This window comes from Alligator mississippiensis, chromosome 10 (assembly GCF_030867095.1).
Source record: "Alligator mississippiensis isolate rAllMis1 chromosome 10, rAllMis1, whole genome shotgun sequence".
In the NCBI taxonomy this organism is placed as follows: domain Eukaryota; kingdom Metazoa; phylum Chordata; order Crocodylia; family Alligatoridae; genus Alligator; species Alligator mississippiensis.
Window position 1 is genome coordinate 10,491,746 of NC_081833.1, and position 20,326 is coordinate 10,512,071.

Consider the following 20,326-nt stretch of genomic DNA (forward strand, 5'->3'; position numbering starts at 1 on the left):
AGTAAGGTTTCCTGGAAACTCCTCATCTATGGATTTTAAATGGGGGAAAACAGCAGGATAGGATAGTTTGGATTGGTGACAATATTGGAATGAAAGGGAAAGGGGCAGGGGATGGATGGGGAAAAAGGAACAACATTATTTGCATTTTTAACAAGGGGATTCATTATAAAACCTCCCAAGAACAAATGATTCACTGGAACACGAATAGTTTGTACTGTTAGTGACAGGAACCAGGGCATGGACTGAAGAATGACACTTACTTATCAACAGGGATCCTGGTTTTCTCTGCTTTAAAAAAAAATCCCCAATGTTCCGTTTAAAAAAAGTAACCCTAAATCCACATTTTTCCATGATTAAAATGAAACACCACTGTGTATATATATATATATATATTAGCGGTTTTCATTTAAATCATGGAAAAATGTGGATTTGTTTTTTTTTTATCCAAAAATTTCGGATTTTGTAAATCAGAGAAAACCAGGATCCCTGCTTATCAACACACATTGCCCAGTCTTATTTTGGAGAAGCAGTTAGTGAAGTTAGAGGACCTAGTTATTGAGTTATTGTCCCGGCACACCATTCTTGGGAAAGGCTGATGAGCCTTACAGAAATTAATTTCTCTGTATTGGAGGAAAGAACATTTCCTGTTTAGTTTCTTAAACATTTCTTGGATATGCATTTTAAACAAAAACTAGTTCTTGTTTATTTGCAACTGCTCCACAGGTTGCTGTGGTGAAATTAAAAGGCTTCCTATATAGTGGACAGAGCCACCTTGCAGGCACCTTTGTATCACCAGAAAAAGACATTATGGGGCATTTGTGAAAGGAGCTGTAGCCTGGTGTAATGCATTGTTAGTTAACGCAATGGTGGCTCACGCTTGTGGCCGCATGGGGCGGATGAATGGCATGAGGCTAGTCTATGGGCTGGACCAGGCCCCACGCTGCCCCCACACACTAGGATTGGACCCTGAGGTCCCAAACTGCCTCTGCCAGGGTAGAATGAGATCCTGGCCAGGTGGAGGTAGTGTGGATCCCTGGGGTCTGCTTCCAGTATATTGGGGCTCGTTGGAGGCGGCGTGGGGCCCTGGTGCCCAATCCTGGCCAGGCAGAGATGGCACAGGGCTCCATGCTACTCCCACCTGGCTGGGATCAGGTCCAGAGCCCCCCGCTTCCCCCATGCACTGAGATCAGACCCTGCACCACCTGGCACACCCAATCTAGCATGCATGGAGAGCCCCAGAGGCTGGATGACAGTGTCATGGGCTGGACCTGGCTCTCAGGCCAGGGGTTGCATACCTAACATTATGAACCAACTTGGGGGAAGCATATCTTAGTGCGAATGGAAAAATTCAACTGGGATGTATAGAGCTACAGTCTACTAAATCTCTCTTCACAGAGATACACTAGACCGGAAGAACTTCCAATTAAGGACTGTGCCTTTCTAGGTTTCCATACAGCACTTAGCACAACCAGCCCATGATCTTTTGCATGTTACAAATATTTTTGAATAATAGCAACACAAGTTCTCCCCTCATAAAGAATCCCTCTAGCCAGAAGGAGGCAGTGAATGAAATAAACTCTGCAAGGTTACAAGGTATGTTATATATATATATATATATATATATATATATATATATATATATCAATATATTTAAAAAATATGTAGAAGATATTTTTCCGGCATCTGAAAAAATAACACTAGATGGGGTCAAAGAAAGGTAACGTGTATCTGTGTCAAAATCAGATTTTTTTCTAATGTATTAGTCCCTTTAGACATATCAATAAATAGAATCTCTACATGATTCATATGAAAGGTGAGTAACTCAGAATAATAGCAGCAGAGCAGCTAAACTCATGAATTATTGCAGGTTCATAAAAATGACTTGGAAAAGATCCTAAACGCTAGGACGCACTGATTACTATTGGTGACTGACGCAGTCATTAACATACTCATAATTTATATACCATGATGCTTCTCTTATTACCATGTAGTTTATATAGTGATACTGCATTTAAAAAGCAATTCCATTCCAATACATGTTTTTGAATGCAGATGCTACAGCACAGGCAAAAGTGGCTCTGGCATATACAAAGGAAGTGAGAATGACTTGCTGAGTATTTCTTTCTTGAGAGAAGAATTATGGGTGCATTCAGGACTCATGTAAATGAGGGATGCATGGATATAGGCAGGCTCTATGTAAACTTTCTCCCAGAAAGTAAAGAAGGGAACAAATGGTAACTGTAAGTGGGCTGCTGGCTTCTGCAGGCAGGTTTTGCTCCCTAAAGAGCTCCTCAGCCAGTCCTCTCTAATAAAGTACAGTCTTTAAAGAAAGAACAAATAAGCAAAACAAAACTGTTCTGCCCTGTCCAGGCGATTAGGAGAGAAGCCCCTTTGGCTCTGGCCCCGAAACAGCAGTCCATGTATCAAGCTGTTCTGCACACAGGCCACTTCCTTTCCCCTCGCTTATTCTTCTGGAAGCCTTTTAAGGCTCCTAGCAGGACAGTCCCTGCCTATCCAAATGCCCCATAGCAGGGCTCTCTCAACAGGACTGTTTCTTCTCAAAAGCCCAGATCGCCCTGTTGCGGCAACCAAAAGGAGACAAATTTATTTTCTCTGACAACATGAGGCATCTGTGGACAGAGGCCATCTCAAGACACATTTGAGCATATGAGCCCCCTGCATCACCCAGAGAAGAAAGTGTGCTGTTGGTTGTGCCAGCACTGAAAGGGGTTAAAGGACAAAGAAATTCATCTTGTAAATTTAGTCCAACCCCTTGAAAAAATAATGCATAACCTGGTCAACTGCAGAGTTTTCATTCATAGTCTTGACTATACAGTATAACCAACACCTTCTCTAGAAACTGATTTTTTTTTTTGTCCTGATTTCTCTTGTTCTTCACAAAAATAATAGAAAGACATTTGCAAGAAGTTGAAGAGTACTGGAGGTATAATCTGGAATGACCTCTGTAGTCTAAATGTGTATAGTATGTAATTAAAAGTCTGTAATCTTGTCATAAAGTGATGAACAATCATTCCATTCTTACCCCAAAGCCATTGTCCAGGCACCTCCCATTCTGACCAGCATAACGCTCTCCTCTTAAATGGTTTTCCCATATACCATCTTGTCCACTTCTAAATGACGCAAACCCAGTAAAGCCATTCTTTGAATCTGTACCCTGGATTCTTCAGTCTTTTGCACTAGGTTCAAACTTTTTGTCCTCACTTCTTTGGTTCCTGCAACAGGGGACCAGTATCAGCCTCTGTTTTAAAGAAGGAACAGTGGTGGGGAGACACTTACCTGGAGCAGGCACATTGTGCTGTGGTAGCATCTGATGATGTCAACCCACGGTAGGTTTTTTCAGAGCCATCCTGGTCCTCCTGGGTGAGACTCCATTGATTGGTCAGGCCAGCTGGAATGACCTGTAAAAGAAGAAGCACCAGTGGGTGTTGGTGCCCCAGAGAGGGGACAGCCAAGCAACCGAGCTGGTTCTATGTGGAGGTATAGAAACCAAGAACTAAAGAGTGGAGACAGATGGCAGCCAGGAAGTGTTGCCATAGGGTCACTGATTCGATGAGCATAGCAGGTGAGTCAAAAGGGACGATGGTTTTCAGGGTCACTGGAGACTGTGAAGATGCCCTGTAACAAGTCCTTCTAGATTCCTTTCCCTGCCAGTATTCCCTTTCCTACACCACCGTCAATCTCTTAAATCAGGGGTTTTCAACCTTTTTTAAGGAGAATATCCCTTCTGGTGGGTACCTGCTTCTGGACATGGAGCAGGAGGGGGGTCCCCTAGCGGCCGATCGCCAACCAGGGAGTGAGGTCCCCAGGTGACCAAATGTGAAGCGGCAGTACGGCTGCCAGGGTACCCCCACTCCATGCTCGGGGACCAGCTGCTGAGGGACACCCCCCTGCTCCACGTCTGGAAGAGGGTACCCACCAGGAGGGGTACTCTCCTTAAAAAAGGTTGAAAACCCCTGATCTAGAACAAAAACAGTACAGTATAGCACTATACAGATTCTCCTTAGTTCCCTTTTTAGGAGCCGCCTGAGAACAAACCCTGTAACGTGGGGTGGGAAGTTGATTCCTTCCTGTTCTTAGAACCTGCGTTTAACATTTATTTGATTACTTCTCTGCAGTGACAGCTCCTTCTCAGGGCTGAGTGTGTTCCTATGGCGTGGATGGTTTACAACCATCCTTCATCTTCTCCCTTTAAAGTCAGCACAGCAGGCTTTCTTCCCAGATTTGCTGCAGAACACAGAGGAAACATGTTTTTTTCTTCTTATTTAAGGAGATATTGAATGATGCCATGTGGCTATGGCTCTGCTAAAATAAAGACAAGAAGCTGGTGTCACCCCATGAAAGGAAACTTTATTTTAACTTGTTTTATTGCTTCTTTTTTCTTCCAAGCACATGAAGGCAGAAAATCTTACCTAAAGGAAACAGGAAGAATAACAAGTATTGTTCCCCAGCTTGATCCAGCAAGAGGGAGACTAGTTCATCCACATCTTTCCTCATAATTGGCTACCTTTAGGCCCAATAAGACCGACTGGGGCTAATTTACAATAATCACCAAGAACTGAGGTGGGAGGGGTATTTTGCTGTATAAAGGTCTTGTAAAGGAAGTCTGTAGTTCACTTCAGAGTATTTTTTCCCCATGGGCAATCAGCCACAGTCGGCTGAAACTAGATGGACTGTGTCCTGTAGAAACTGCATCCTCTTATTTATTTAGCTCTTATCTGTAATACCCATGGCTTTTTGGCTTGCCTTAAAACCTGGTGCTTTGCTTTGCCATTTGCATACTTGAAGTAATCTGGCCAGTGACACACACTCTATTCCACAGGGCTTTTTTAACACTGGGGCTGATGATGATTCATGCATGGAAGAAAGTAAGAATAACTGTAAACTTTATTAGAAACATAGAACGAAAATAATGCTCATTTATCCAAAGGAAAGGCCCTACTAGGCCTAATACTAGTCTATTAGAGCACTCAGGGATGGTCTACATCACTTCAGAGGTAGGTCCTGGCAAGAATAAGGCTGAGCCTCATTGGTAAATGTCTGTCTATAATGAGGGCAGGGCATACACAGCTCTGTCCTCACCAGGACCTGCTGCTGCAGTGGTATGTGCAAGCCCTAAGAGGTGGGTGCTTTGCTTATTAAGGGAGAGTAAAAGACACAGGTTCAGTTCCCTGCTTTGATACTGGCTTCCTATGTGACCTTAGGAAAGACGTTAATCTCTTTGCTTCAGTTCTCCACCCATAAAATGGGTTCACACTGGAATTGTGGGGATCGATATGATAACAATTATGCAGTGCTCTGGTACCCCGGTAGTGGGGGCCACATTACGTGGTGTACTGTTGAGTTGGGGGCATGAAGGTATGCTTGAGCTAGTAAGTGTATTAGAGAAAAAGGGAGAATGAATGACAGGCACCACATGCTAACTTCTTAAGTCACAAACTTTCAAATACAGTTCTCAAGAGATGCTCAGATCTGACATCCCTTTCTCTGCGCACATCCAAAACAGATACACACACTAGCAACAATATCAATTTTAATACCCTCACTTAAAGTTGTGATTACATGCTCCATGGATAATACTAACAGCAAAGTTTGCTTTCTTAAAAAAATAATCTCTAGCAAATGGAGAGGCAGGTCCCTGCTCTAATGATTAAAAACACAATAGGGACTAAATGGAAAGGATGTTACCAGGAGGTGTCCTGGTCTGTCCATTAGGCAGGCTTTGCAAACCTGCCCAGGGAAATTAGCTTTATGGCTTGCCCCCACCTGCTGTATCTATAGGGGTCTGCATGGAAAACAGCTTTTTTGCTGGAAACCAAGGCATTCACAGATCCCTTGCCCCCCTCCCTCTGCCTCTGAGACCCCTACTCTTTGGTGATACAGTTCTAATGGAAAACTACTTGGGGACTCCCTAAACTAAGATAACTGAGGATTCCCTACAACTGGATCTACTCTGCCCTTCCCCCTCATAAAAAAGATGTTCCTTATTGCATAAAATGATCCTCAAAAAAAGTGAATTAGACTGCATTGGTTTTCTTGTGGAAAAGAAAGGGCTGGTGGTAGGGAGTGATGCTGTGGATCTGCTGCCCCCCAGTAAAACCCTGACTTGCCAGTTCTTTGATGGAATCCACTGGGGAAGGTGTTACAGAGGCCACTCAGGTATCTTTCTGCAGGGCAAGCAGCAGAAAAAAAAAAGAAAGACCTATAAAGGATGGAAGACTGCAACCACCTCAAAGGAGGAGTATTCTGCACTGGTCTGGACCTGTAGGGAGTGAACCAGGAAAGCCAAGGCTGCGACTGAACTCCAACTGGATACACCTATTAAACACAATAAAAAGTCCTTTTTTAGATATGTGGGGAACTGGAGGAAAAGCAAAGGTAACACTGGACCCCTGCTAAACCAAATGGGACAACTGACAACTTGACGCCCAGGAAAAAGCCAACCTGCTTAATAGGTATTTTGCGTTGGTTTTTCACCAGGCCCAAGGGACCACCCTGCTCAATATGGGATGGGATGGCCAGGGTGAGGGAGAATTGTTACCCTACATCAATGTAGACCATGTGAAGGAACACCTTGAGAGGCTGGACACCTTCAAGTCAGCTGGCCCAGACAGTTTACACCCCAAGGTACTCAAGGAGCTGCCAGGCATCATAGCTCAGCCACTGGCATGGATCTTCGAGAACTTGTGGTGCTCAGATGAAGTGCCTGAAGATTGGAAGAAGGCCAATGTGGTGCCTATCTTCAAGAAAGGGAGGAAAATAGTTCTGGAGAACTACAGGCCTATCAGCCTGACCTCTATTCCAGAGAAGATCTTGGAAAAAATTATCAAATAGATCATTCTTGACAAATTGACTGATGGCAACATCCTGAGGGATAGCCAGCACAGATTTGTTGCGGGTAGGTCTTGCCTGACCAATCTCATCTCCTTCTATGACCAGGTGACATATCACCTGGACAAGGGAGAAGAGATTGATGTCATATATCTTGATTTTAAAAAAGCTTTCTATCTCGTGTCCCATGATCTGCTCGTGGAAAAATTGGCCAACTGCAGCATCGGCTACATCACAGTTTGATGGCTGGGGAATTGGCTCCGAGGTCAGACCCAGAGAATGGTAATAGATGGAAGTAAATTATCGTGGTGCCCTGTGACCAGTGGGGTCCCCCAAGCCTGTACTCTTTAACATCTTTATTAATGATGTAGACATTGGTATCAGAAGTGGACTGGCCAAGTTCACCGACGACACCAAACTTTGGAGTAAAGCATCCACACCTGAGGATAGGAGGGTGATCCAGGCCAACCTAGACAGGCTCAGAAAATGGGCGGACATAAACCTGATGGCGTTCAACCCCGAAAAATGCAAGGTACTCCACCTTGGGGAAAAAAAACCCCGCAGCATGCTTCTAGGCTTGGTGGTGCTATGCTTGCTAGCACCAGGGCCAAAAGGGACTTGGAAGTCATGACTGACCAAAAAATGAATATGAGTCACCAATGTGATGTCGCAGCTGGTAAAGCAAGCAAAACTCTGGCTTGCATCCATAGATGCTTCTCAAGCAAATCCCAGGATGTCATCCTCCCGCTGTACTCAGTTTTGGTGAGGCCACACCTGGAGTACTGCATCCAGTTCTGGGCTCTACAATTTAAAAAGGATGTGGAGAAGCTTGAGACAGTTCAGAGGAGACCCACACATATGATTAGAGGGCAGGAGAACCAGCCCTGTGATGAGAGGCTGAGAGCCCTGGGACTCTTCAGCCTGGAGAAGCGCAGGCTCAGGGGAGATCTGGTGGCTGCCTATAAGTATATAAGGGGTATACATCAAGATCTGGGGGTACGCCTGTTCACCAGAGCACCCCGAGGGACAACAAGATCAAATGGTCACAAACTCCTCCAAGACCATTTCAGGCTGGACATAAGGAAGAACTTCTTTACTGTCCAAGCCCCCAAGGCCTGGAACAGACTGTCGCCAGAGGTGGACTCCTTTAGGAGACATTCAGAAGTTTATCTTGCTGGGATCCTATGACCCCAGCTGACTTCCTGCCCTTGGGGCAGGGGGCTGGACTTGATGATCTTCCGAGGTCCCTTCCAGCCCTAATGTCTATGAAATCTATGCCCATGGACCACCATTCAGGCCCTCAAAAAATTGTCTTTTGTTGTACATTATTTCCTGATTGTGCCACACATTGACTTAAGTCAATATAAACCATAATTTGACAAACTCATCCAAACCCAGATTTGCAAAGATTCATTGCCTCCCTCTACGCTTCTTTTCTTCATAAAGTAGAAGAGTGGAGTGACAAAGATACATGTTGGTCTAAATAACGCACTTGAAATCATGCCTACTAAATAAACTCAATGCAGTTTGGGGTCATAGCACCATCCAACATCTCAAAATACAGAAAACAGAATTGGGCTGACTTGTGTGAGAAACTGGCTAAGACAAATCTGTTGAAACTGCTGGGAAGGTTTAGTAGGTGGCACACTTCACTGTACGTTGCTGCAAAACCAGTGCTTGAGCAGAGAGATAGAAGGAAATATGCCCTCAGAGACAAAATCAAGGATGTAGTCATTAGCAGTCCCCTAGCACTTTGCCGACAAATCAGATTTTAACCTTAAAGTATTAGCCAAATTACATTCCAGCTATAAACGTTTCCCTTTAAGTGTCCAGAGGACCAGCATTTTCCACTTCATATTTTAAAGTGTGGCAGAGTAGTGTCATGTGCTGTTAAAATATCTGTCTCATTGTACCAAAGAGGTAACTGCTTTTTCAGCACTTACTCATCTATCTTAGTAGTTCCAAACTAGTTGCATACTTGGCTCCCACCTTGTCAAGGGTGTTTCACTGGTACTTTACATTGTAGGCCCTTGTTTCGTACTCGGTATTGCTGCTTCTTTTTCTCCTTGGTCATCCATGAGGTAGCACACCATACGAATGGCCTTCCAAGAAAAGCTTAGGGGGTCTTTGTTCCTTTGTCCTAACAACCTCCTCTTTCCAGTGACATCAGTGAGATTTCACTGCATTTGCTATACTGGCATTGCTATCCTATTTCACTGAGTTTGCTATCATACAATTTCCTCAGTTCTTTATTGGATATTCTTCTCCACCTAAATCCTTGTTTACAGGCCTAAAATTCACCTGCTAGTTTATTTTCCGAAGTATTTGTGTTTATACCTTCTACAGAAATGTACTACATTGAAAAAAATAATTGCCATCATAATGGTTTTCTGTATCTGAAGCTTAGTTCTCTCCAGTAGTTGTTAGGTATTTAAAGTTCTCTGCTGAGAATAACAGCCTTCTCACTCTGTATCCATGCTTTGCTTGCTTCCTTCATCAAAGTATTACTAGTAATTTAACGCTTTTATGCATTTCAATTGTTTTAACTTGTTGATATTTATGGACGCATTTGCTTTAATCGTGTATCTGAAATCTCACTTTTTAAGCCACCGCCTTCCAAAGCCTTAACCATCCTTTTTTTTTTTTTTTTTTTAACCACATCTTCTGCTTCTCCTGTAATAACTAAATTGTCAGTGGGTACAAAGATTTGGTGCAAGGCATTTAAATTTGCCCCGTCTTAAGTTGTAATGATTGTACCACGCTTGCAAGAGTTCCAGGGACACTACATTTCCCTATCTTAATCCTGTATGAATATCAAAGGCAGGACAGAGATTTATTTTCCTAGTTGTACTCTCGAACTGTTCCACCAAAGAGAGTGTGGAGGGGGGGGAGCTTCAGAGGTAGGGGGTTTCTACCATCTGAGTCATTTTTAGATTCTTTCATTGTGGCCTAAGAATATACTACCAGAGAACTTCTTACTGTACCGCAAAGCTGTGTTTATATACTGATCGTGCTGCCATTTTTCTCAAGTAGTAGATGGATTGAAAATATCTGATGCCCAGTAGTCCTATTTTTCAGTACCCTTTGTTACTTGTCTATCTCCTCTATGTAATGCAAGTAGAGGATTTGATAGGTCATAATAAAGAGAGCACCACCATGCCAGTTCTTGCATTGTGTTTTGTCCCCTTTTTCAAAGTTGAGCATATAACTGCCTCCTTGCATTCCTTTGGAGACTTTTCAAACTTCCAAACAAACAGAATCCATTTAGAAAGCCTTTCAGTTAGCTTATCCCCTCCTGTTTTTTAATAATTCAGCAGGAACATTATCAACACCTGGTGTTTTATTGTTCCTGAGTGTTCTGATTGCTTCTCAGTTCTTCCACAAACAGCTCAGCTGTCTGGAAAATTGCTGTTTGTTCGCCTTTATCCATTTCACCATTAAGAGGCTCATTAAAGCACTCCCTCCATCGTCCCATAATTGCATTCTTTGTAACTAAAAGATTTCCATTTTTGTCCTTTATCAGCCTGCCTTGCAGTTGATATCCTTCCCCCATATATTGGTTCCATTGAAAATGCTCTTCCATTATTAGGACTTTTCCTACAATATCTCCAAGGGATGACGAGGTCGAATGGTTATAAACTCCTGCAAGACCATTTCAGGCTGGACATAAGGAAGAATTTCTTTACTGTCTGAGCCCCCAAGGTCTGGAATAGCCTGCTATCAGAGGCGGTTCAAGCACCTACTTTGAACGCCTTCAAGTGAAAATTGGATGCTTATCTTGCTGGGATCTTATGACCCCAGCTGACTTCCTGCCCCTGGGGCAGGGGGCTGGAATCGATGATCTTCCGAGGTTCCCTCCAGCCCTAATGTCTATGAAATTCACCAAGTCAATCAAGTATTATCTTTTGTGTTATCTTAGCCATCTCCTGGCTTCTCTTTTAACTTAATCACATTCCCAAATATGAGACTGGTTCCTTGCTGCATATCAATTCTCAATTGCTTTCCTTCAGTTTTCATCCAAACATCCCCTGTTGTTAATATAGCAACAGCTTGGAGTTATTTCTATTGTGTCTTCTGCAGCTCTCTTTATCATCTCCCTGAAGGTGTAAAGGACTCGCACTTGGTATAAATACCCTACATAAGTTTTATACAATATTTTTAAAGCCTCAAACTTGTTCTTACTCACTGCTTGGTATCCCTGCCTATATACCCTTCACAACTTCTGTTTGTATTTGTGGAGCATCATTTTGTTTGAATCTATTGTGACAAGGTTCACTCTTACCATCACTTTTAAAAGATGGTCTAAGTAGCCAGCTTTGCGGGGGCTTCTGCTATCCAGGAGGTTACTCTTGTACCTTGACACAGCCATCCAATTAATCCTATTTGTGGACGCTCACTTGAGAATGTTCTTATAAGCAAATATATGTTCTTCACAAATATGTCTGTAGGTGTGGCAAAACCCAAGTGATGCCATGTGCTAGATCATGGAGATACTCATGCTCTAATTCCATCTCAAAGGAAAAGCAGCAAAAGGGCACAGCAACCCCCTTGGATCAGCAAGGAACTAGTGACCTCCTGCATCTAAAAAGAAAGACCTACAAAGGATGGAGGACGGGACCCACCTCTCCAAGGAGGAATATTCCGCACTAGTCCGGACCTGCAGGGAGTGAACCAGGAAAGCCAAGGCTGAGACAGAACTCCAACCGGCTACTAGGATCAAGGATAATACGAAGTCCTTTTTTAGATATGTGGAGAGCCAGAGGAAAAGCAAGGGCAACATTGGACCCCTGCTAAGCCAGATGGGACAACTGACGACTGACACCCAGGAAAAAGCCAACCTACTAAATGGGTACTTTGTGTCGGTCTTTTACCAGTCCCATGGGACGCCTCTGCCCATCACGGGACAGGGAGGCCTGAGTGAGGGAGATTCCTTACCCTCCATCAACACTGACCACATGAAGGAACAGCTTGAGAGGCTGGACACCTTCAAGTCAGCCTGCCCTGACAACCTGCACCCCAGGGTACTCAAGAAGCTGGCTAGCATCATAGCTCAGCCCCTGGCACAGATCTTTGAGAACTCCTGGCACTCTGGTGAAGTGCCCGAAGACTGGAAGAAGGCCAGTGTGGTGCAGGAGTTATAAACTCCTGCAAGACCCATTCAGGCTGGACATAAGGAAGAATTTCTTTACTATCCAAGCCCCCAAGGTCTGGAATAGCCTGCCATCGGAGGTGGTTCAAGCACCTACATTGAACACCTTCAAGAGAAAATTGGATGCTTATCTTGCTGGGATCCTATGACCCCAGCTGACTTCCTGACCCTGAAGCAGGGGGCTGGAATTGATGATCTTCCGAGGTCCCTTCCAGCCCTAATGTCTATGAAATCTATATTTCATTTCTATATTTTGGTTTTCCCATCATTCAAGACAATCCTGTTGTCATATTTTGAAGGATATTCATAATATGTCTTACATTTAATTACTTTTTTATTCTTATAGTTTTCTTCAGTGGGACCACGTAGATTGAGAAGACTGATATTGTGCCATTTCCCTTTTATCCTTGGAGGCAGATATGCTCTTTGATTTTGTGCCCCTTGCAAAGCTGTTATGTGCTTATGGTACCCTGCTTATTACTCCACCACACGTTGGAAGGCTCAGAGTTACAGAAGCTCAGCATATCCCATGTTCCCAATTTCCAGTGCTTTCCCATCACTGAGTTCATTCATCTGTATTATCACTTGTGGTTTCTTGAGGTTTATTGCGAGTTTCCTAACAATTGTGTTCTTTACAAGGGAAAGGTGGGTGAAATTGTATTTGTATCTCACTTTCCTAAAGGGAGGATTATGAAGCTTAATTAGGTTTTGCAGTGCACTTTGAAAGGCAATATGGAAATGCAATGTATTATTATTATTCAGAGTCATGGCTGTAGCAGCAGTAGAAATGCCCAAGGGGATTTTTGGATTTCTCCTTCAATAAATTCACATTTTGGCAGGCTCTCTTAATGCACAGATATGTGGCCCAATATAACTCTCTGTCAATGCCTGTGCATTACCTATTCACGCTATCTTTAACTAAAGACTTTACTCTTTTGTGTATATTTCGTATAATGAAGCCAATGAATTGTTATTATAGTCAGACAGTTAAGGTGTCTATAGCTAAGGTGGTCCAATGCTGCTTCCCATTTAGAAGACCTAGTTTTCCTGTTCCTTATATCTTTGCTAAAATATAATCTTGTACAATTAAATTTTCAAAATTGATTATCTACCTCTGGCTGAATTGGGAAGTGTCAGCAACAATAATTCAACTCTTTTCAAGAACAAAGTTAGAAAAATATGTTCTTGGTTGCATTAAAAGAATTCTTATAAGCATCTCTGGTGCTTCAAGGCTTTTGCAATTTGGCAGGAAGCATTGCCCCAGTGCAGACGTGTGCCTTGCTGTACCCATAAAAACTCACTCCAATTTGGGCAAGTCATAGCCTTTGGAAAAAAAAGCTCATTAGAACTGGCAGCTAAATTCCCCAAAGGTTCTATCTATGTGGGACATGCTTCATCCAAGCGATATAGGGGCTGTGTAATACAATGCCTCCAACTGGTGCTACCAGCTGCTACCAGTGTGCTATTGGGCTAGGAGCAGGAACTGACAACAGAGAAAGTCTCTCTCGTGTGCTCATCTGATTTTAGCATGCAGTACAAAACTAAACACCCAAAGTGAGATTGTCTGGGCAATTTCTGTTCAGTTTTATTATGCATTTGTATCATGATACAATCTTTACTTACATGATCTCCTATTGTTTTTTTTATCACTTCATTTGGAAGACGGATCTGAGTTGGATGAAGCTATTGTGTTGCCAGGGTGAACCCTTCCTTCATTTACTGCATTAGTTAGAAATTCTGTGGTAAAAGAGGAAGAGAAAGGATGGTCTCATTAGTAATACTGCAGAATACCATCCTGGAGAACTGGACTCTGTTCCCACCTTTGCCATGGAGCTCATGGGTGACTCTGAGCAGATGACAAACGCTAGCATTTTCACAGGTGGTCATTAATTCTGTGTCCCTATTTTCTGGATGCCCATGTTGTCACCCAGGATAAGTTACAGATGTGCCGAACATTCATGGCAGCAACTGAAGTTAATAAGAGTTATGCTTTGAACAGAGAAAATGCTCTAAGAATGCTAAGTCTTTAAAAATTCATAAATACATAACTCAAATTGGACACCCGGAATTAGTGCATTTAGAGTGTTATTTGTACCTCAGTTTGCCAGTTGTAAACTAGGCATAACATTTACACATCTCATTGCAGTGTTGTGAAAATAAATTCACGAATGTTTGCTAAGTACTTGCATGTTACAGACTAGTAATAAGTGCAATAGAAAATCGCATAAAGAAACTAACACTTCTGACTAAGCAGCAGGAATATCAGCTTGCTTCTTAGGTGTTCACTGTCCATTATGGGACAAACAATTATGTGATGAGTTATTGAAGACTATCATAAGGCACATACATCAGAGGACAAATTAGGGAGTGCTTGACTTCGCAATCTTTTTGCATACCATGCCATGTGTAACAGGCTTGTTTGGCAATCAGAAAATTACCTGTTGTGGGCTAGACAGTGGATTCTAATAGCCCATTTCAGCCTGTCAGTGGTGTGCTATTAGCAGCACTGAAGATGACTATGCCCTGTTCATTTCAAGGCTGCTATTCAAAGCAAAAGACTGGCAGTACCAGTCTTAATAAGGAGCAATATATGTGCATACATATGTGCATATATACACACACACATGCATATCTACATATGTATATGTATAGATGTATGTATAATATATGCATATATGCATGTATATGTAGAATATGTATGTATGTGAGTGCGTGTGTATAGACATAGACACACACATATATATATGCAGACGTATGTATCTTGTTCAACCTTTAAGGGCAAAGATTACCACACCTAGTGGGAGGGGATGGGCACAGAGAGAAAAGAAATGGGAACGAAACAGGGAGGGAGAGAAGAGAAAAGAAGAAAGAAAGGAGAAACGAGGAAGAGGAAAGAGAAAGGAGTGGGGTGGAGGCTAGGCCGCGTGGGTACGTAGGTGACATAAACTAAATCTTTGCCTTAAACAATCTGCTGCAGCAGGGGCAGGAAAATGATGAGGACTGGGTACAAGAAGTATTTGTTTTCCTGGCCACGTGTTTCTTCATTGCCTCTATCGTGCATTGTTGTTCAAAGGCCAGTGCTCTGTTCTGGATTGATTACCTCCAGGACAGACAGTCATGAGCTATTTGGTCCCACAACTCCAAGTCGATGCTTTAGGGACACCTTTAGCGTGTCCTTGTACTGCTTTTTTGGTGCGCCACAAGAGTGTACTCCATTTGACAGTTCGTCATAGAAAGTTTTCCTTGGCAGGCGAGTGTCGGGCATTCTTGAAAGGTGGCCAGCACATCTTAGCTCACTAGTAGAGTGTGAATGCTGGGGAGAGCTGATCTTCTGAGCACTTTGGTGTCCAGAATCTTGTCCTGCCACTTAATCGTTAGTATCTTTTGCAGACAGCACAGGTGCAAGTGGTTTAGTTTTTTGGCATGATGCTGGTAGACAGTCCAGGTTTCGCAGGTGTAAAGGAAGGTCGGGAGAATGATGGCTTTGTAGACCCGCAGCTTCATTGACGTTCCAATGCCTCCGTGGTCCCAGACCAACTTACAGAGTCTGCTGAAGGCCACGCTAGCTTTCACTAATCTCTCGACTTTGTCATTGATGTGGACAGCATGGGAAAGCGTGCTGCCTAGAGAGACAAACCTGTTAATCATCAACAGTTGCTGGCCTTTAATTGAGACACGTGATGCTTGGGATGTTGTGCCAGGTGCATGTTGAAACATCACTGCAGTCTTCTTCGTGTTAAAAGTGACTCCTAAGTTGTTGCAGGCTGATGAGACTAGGTCCATGGACTGCTGCATGTCAGCCTGTGAGCCTGCGCAAAATGTTACCTGATCCCCACACCAAGGTCACTGTCCTGGAAAGCTTCCGACAGCCTGGCAGAGAATACCGTGCTGGAGACAGTAGGTCCGACCCCACCGGCCTGCATGACGCCATTTGTGACCAGAAAGGGGTCAGAGCATTTGCCATTCGCAAGGACACGTGCCATCACGCCGTCGTGTAACTGTTGAACCATACTGATGAATTTTCCGGGGCATCCGTACTTCTTCATGATTTCTCAGAGGCCTTGCGGTTCACCGTGTTGAAGGCTTTGGTTAGGTTGAAGGACACAAGAAACAGGTCAACATTATGTTCCTGGCACTTTTCTTGAAGCTGCCAGGCCACAAACACCATGTCGGCAGTTCCCATCATTTTCTGAAGCCGCATTGGCTCTCGGGCAGCGGGTCGTTCAGATGGTCGGTCAGCCGGTTGAGGAGGACTCTCGCGAATATTGTGCCAGCGGTCGAGAGGACGGAGATGCCCCTGTGGTTGTCACAGAATTGGCGATTTCCCTTCCTCTTGTACAGGTGGAGACATCCTTGAACTCTGGAGGGACTCCCTCCTCTTCTGTCCACGTACCGCAGAAGAGTTCGGTTAGTTTCTCTGTGAGGTCGTGAACACTTGATGTGGAGACCTCGGCTGGCATCGCCTCGGCTCCAGGAGCTTTGCCACAAGACATTTGTTGTATGGCCGATACGTATGTGTGTAGACATATATTATATATATACATACACAGTCACACACATATTATATATACATGTCTATATATGTCTATATACATCTATACACATGCGTGTATATGTTCTACACGTCTACACACCCACAAACACCGCCCCCATCCTGCCCCTGGCCCCGCCCCCCGCTCCCGCTATGACGCGCTCCCAGAGCACAGCCCGCAGCGCCTATTAGCACTTTCGCCACAGTCCCGTAGGCTCACCCCGCCCTTTCGCCAGCCTGTTCCTCTCTGATCTTCTTCCCGCTCCACCCCGCTTCCTCGGGACCCGCCGCCGCGGCCGAGCGACCCCGCGGCTTGCGGTTACGGTGTCGAATCTGCCGGCAGGCCGGAAGCGGGCAGCTCGCTTTACGCTGGGCGGCCGGAAGCGGAAGAGCCGCCATTTTGTCTCGGGCGATGGCGACGGTGGGCCCGCGGGCCCGGGGGGTGTAGCGCGGCCGGGACAGTCTCCCCCACCATGTACGGCGGCGGCGGCGGAGCGGGGGGGCCGCGACGGACTGCGGAGGAGCCGGGCCCGGCGCCGCTGATGTTGCTGAGCAGCGGTGGCAGCGGCGCGGCCCCGGGGCCCCCCGGGAGCGGCGGCGGCGGCGGGAGCGGCGGCGGGAGCGGGAGCAGCCGCGTGGAGCTGCTGGTGTTCGGCTACGCCTGCAAGCTGTTCCGCGACGACGAGAAGGCGCAGCACCAGGAGCAAGGCCGGCACCTCATCCCCTGGATGGGAGACGCCAAGATGCTGATCGATAGGTCGGTGCAACCCACCCGCGCCGCCAGCTCCGCTGCCATCGCCTCCGCCCGGCCCCCCGCCCGGCAGGCTCGGGGGACCCTCCCTTCCCCCCCCCCCGGCTGTGGCGCCCCCTTGTGGCGCCCTTGAGGCGGGTCCCCCCTGCCTGGCAGGGTCGCGAGCCCCCCTTCCCCCTCCCCCGCTCCTGTGACCTGACAGGGGCGTTTATGGGGCGTCCCACCCGCCCCCGGCCGGAGCGGGCGAGGGGGGCGACAGGGGCAACCCGCTCCTTTTCAAATCAAGCCTGAAGCCGCTTCTCCGTTTGCCCTCGAAGCCACCATCCAAACGTGGGGGGCGGGGGAGGGAAGAAATCGGAGGCTCCCGCCATTAGCAAAGCAGTTGCCGGGACCCTGAAACCAACCGGGGACCTGTCTGCCCTTTCCCGGCGCCCTCAGTTGCGGTCCCGCATCGGGAGCCGCTCCTCGGGGTCGGTCTTGCCGCGACACCGGCAGCTTGCTTGAGGGTCCGACGGGGTCGATCAGCAGCTCTCGGGATTTCGTTTCGAGTTCGTCCCCTGGGCGCGGGGACGAGGAGGCAGGTCGGGGGTGTCCTGCCGGGGCGCTGAGCCCGTCGCTTTGAGGAGCCGTGGCTGGTCCTGAAAGCCGAAGCGGGAAAGGCAGAAAGGCTTTGGTTTGAAAAGGATCGCGGGACATACTCTAGACATTTGCTCCCTCAGTTCTCTTCTCATTTCGCTTGGCTTCCTGCTGGGTGGACATGATTTGTCCAAGTCCCGGGCTGGCTGTCTGTGATTGGCAAAACGCAAACGGTCCGTAGGGAAGCGGTGGGATCCTGTTGTTTGAAATTGGACTAGAAGTTGGGCGTTACTCTTTGCTCACGTGGCAGCATGAAGTTAACGATGCTGGCTTGCCTGTACCGGCAGTCCATTTCTTTGAAATACTTCGTTAGTCGATTACACGATGTAAATTACAAATTCTCAAGTCTCTGCAACAACTCGGTGGGACAGAAATGCTACAAAAATTGTTGGGAGCAAACACTAAGTATGTACATAATACTGAAAACCAATAACAATCTACATTTGTAAGTTAAGGAGGTTTGCATTTGCAAATGAGAAGTTAGGATTTGATGAAACATTCTGTGATAATCTTACAAATTCCTGTGGACGCTTAGATTTCTGTCTCCGGCAGCACAAAGTCTTCATTTATACTTGTTGAGTAGAGTATACTGCTATGATAAGACGGGGGTGGAAGTTTGCCTGCGGACAGACACCTCGATTAATGAGACCAGCATCTCTCGATAACAATTCTTGCTCTTAGTTGTATTTACTGTCTTTGTTTTTGATTTAGCAAGTTGGCTCAAGTCAAGAATTGTGTGTGAGAAGACAAATCAGCGGAGTGGAGTTGACTATCACTTTATTTTCTGTCAGTTTCTTTTACCGATGCTTCAAGGAGAAATATGTCAAATATTAACCTCGTGCAGCCCTTTTTCTGCAAACCAAACAATTTCTGCTTAGGGGAAAGGACCTGTACTTAGATTTCTGTTGCCCTTTTTTCTGGTGAACCTCCTTAAATTGCATGTATATGTTGCTGTTCCTATGTATGTGTGTCTCTCTATCACATAACCCAGAACTTATTTCCTCAGCCAAATGGCTAGGGGCCGAGCCTAGCCATGATTTTACCTCCAATGGACGCAAGTTTCTTTGGTGAAGATCTCTCCTGAGAGCTCGGGACTAGCAGAAAGAAGCGAGGAAATTTCGACCGTTTGGTTCTTACGGATAGGTATTTATGTATTCGGGTTTGTGTGAATGTAAGCTCTATTTGACTTTCCAGAAAAAAAAGTATTTTGCAAGTGACATTGAATGGTCGGTTGAACCATATACGGTAAGATATGTTAAGAAATGGATCCCATTTAAACTATTAAAGGATACTCTTGCCTTTAATTGTAATCTTTATTATTTTCTTAGAGAGGACTTTAGACTATTTAAAAAAAGTGAACCACTGCATTTTGATAGCTGGTGCAGATGATAAGCAAATTTAAACGTAACTCTAAAATGAGACACTTTTTAACATATAAGTATTTTTTTTCGTTTTTAATGGGTAAGTATTTTTAAGTAGTTGCACAAATTCAAGCCCTAAGTTCTTTGCATTGATCAGCTTCTTCATCTTGCAGGTATGATGGGCGTGGTCACCTACATGACCTCTCTGAATATGATGCTGAATATTCCACGTGGAACAGAGATTACCAGTTATCGGAAGAGGAGGCTAGAATAGAGGCCCTCTGTGATGAAGAGAGGTATTTAGCCTTGCATACGGACTTGCTTGAGGAGGAGGCGAGGCAAGGTATTGCTCAAGGAACACTTCCTGAGTTAGAACATATTTTCAATGAAATTCAATAATTTAAAAACTTAAATTTGTTCCCACTCATTTTATACTCACTCTTTTTGATGTTATCTTGACAGTACCCAGTGGATTCGAAAAGCAGGAGTCTTTGCGTATGTGAGAGGACCTCAGGATAGTTAATATATAGATCCACACAGAAATTGCCCAGATTTGAGGGCAGACTGGAATTTGAAAAAAACCTTTTAGCTGTTCTTCTTTAACAGTATTGTATAAATGAAAGTCAGCATTCTTTCTTCCTTTCATTATATCAGTCTACTTAACTCCCCCAAACCTCTCTTTCAGCAGGAAGAATATGGTCAGCAGAAAAGCACTTGCCTTCTGCTGTTCTTTTGCTGCCAGAAATTTTGGCACAATTTATGAGGACTAGATGAAAGTGATGCATACAATATTTTTACCCCCAAATTGAGTAAAAAACATTTGATACACTTTTTTTTAGAAGTCATATGCTTTAATTAGGTTTTTGTGGCTAATTAGAAATTACTTTTTTGTTCAAGAGGAGGAATATAAGCGGCTGAGTGAAGCTTTAGCCGAAGATGGCACTTATAATGCAGTGGGATTCACTTATGGCAGTGATTATTATGATCCTTCTGAACCCACAGAAGAGGAGGAGCAGCAGCAACGACCTTCCAAACAAAGAGGTGAGGAA

General features: G+C 44.9%; 1 protein-coding gene and 1 long non-coding RNA gene across 10 annotated transcripts in view; one reads left to right on the top strand and one right to left on the bottom strand.

Moving 5' to 3' along the window:
* LOC109282967 (uncharacterized) overlaps positions 1-16,852 on the bottom strand; it is a 65,764-nt gene extending 48,912 nt beyond the window's left edge. For both annotated transcript variants that reach the window (XR_009455121.1, XR_009455120.1), the window contains exons 1-3: positions 16,750-16,852; positions 13,622-13,735; positions 3,298-3,419 (exon numbers count right to left, since the gene is read on the bottom strand). This is a non-coding gene — a long non-coding RNA (uncharacterized LOC109282967). The remainder of the gene's footprint in view (positions 1-3,297; positions 3,420-13,621; positions 13,736-16,749) is intronic.
* A 136-nt stretch (positions 16,853-16,988) lies between these two features.
* SFSWAP (splicing factor SWAP) overlaps positions 16,989-20,326 on the top strand; it is a 97,573-nt gene continuing 94,235 nt past the window's right edge. For 6 of the 8 annotated variants that reach the window (XM_014598471.3, XM_019486657.2, XM_019486658.2 and 3 more), the window contains exons 1-3: positions 16,989-17,286; positions 19,451-19,620; positions 20,175-20,318. In XM_014598471.3, the coding sequence (XP_014453957.2) occupies positions 17,003-17,286; positions 19,451-19,620; positions 20,175-20,318 (598 nt within the window). In that variant the 5' untranslated portion in view covers positions 16,989-17,002. The other 2 variants (XM_019486661.2, XM_059713438.1) reach the window with 2 other exon arrangements.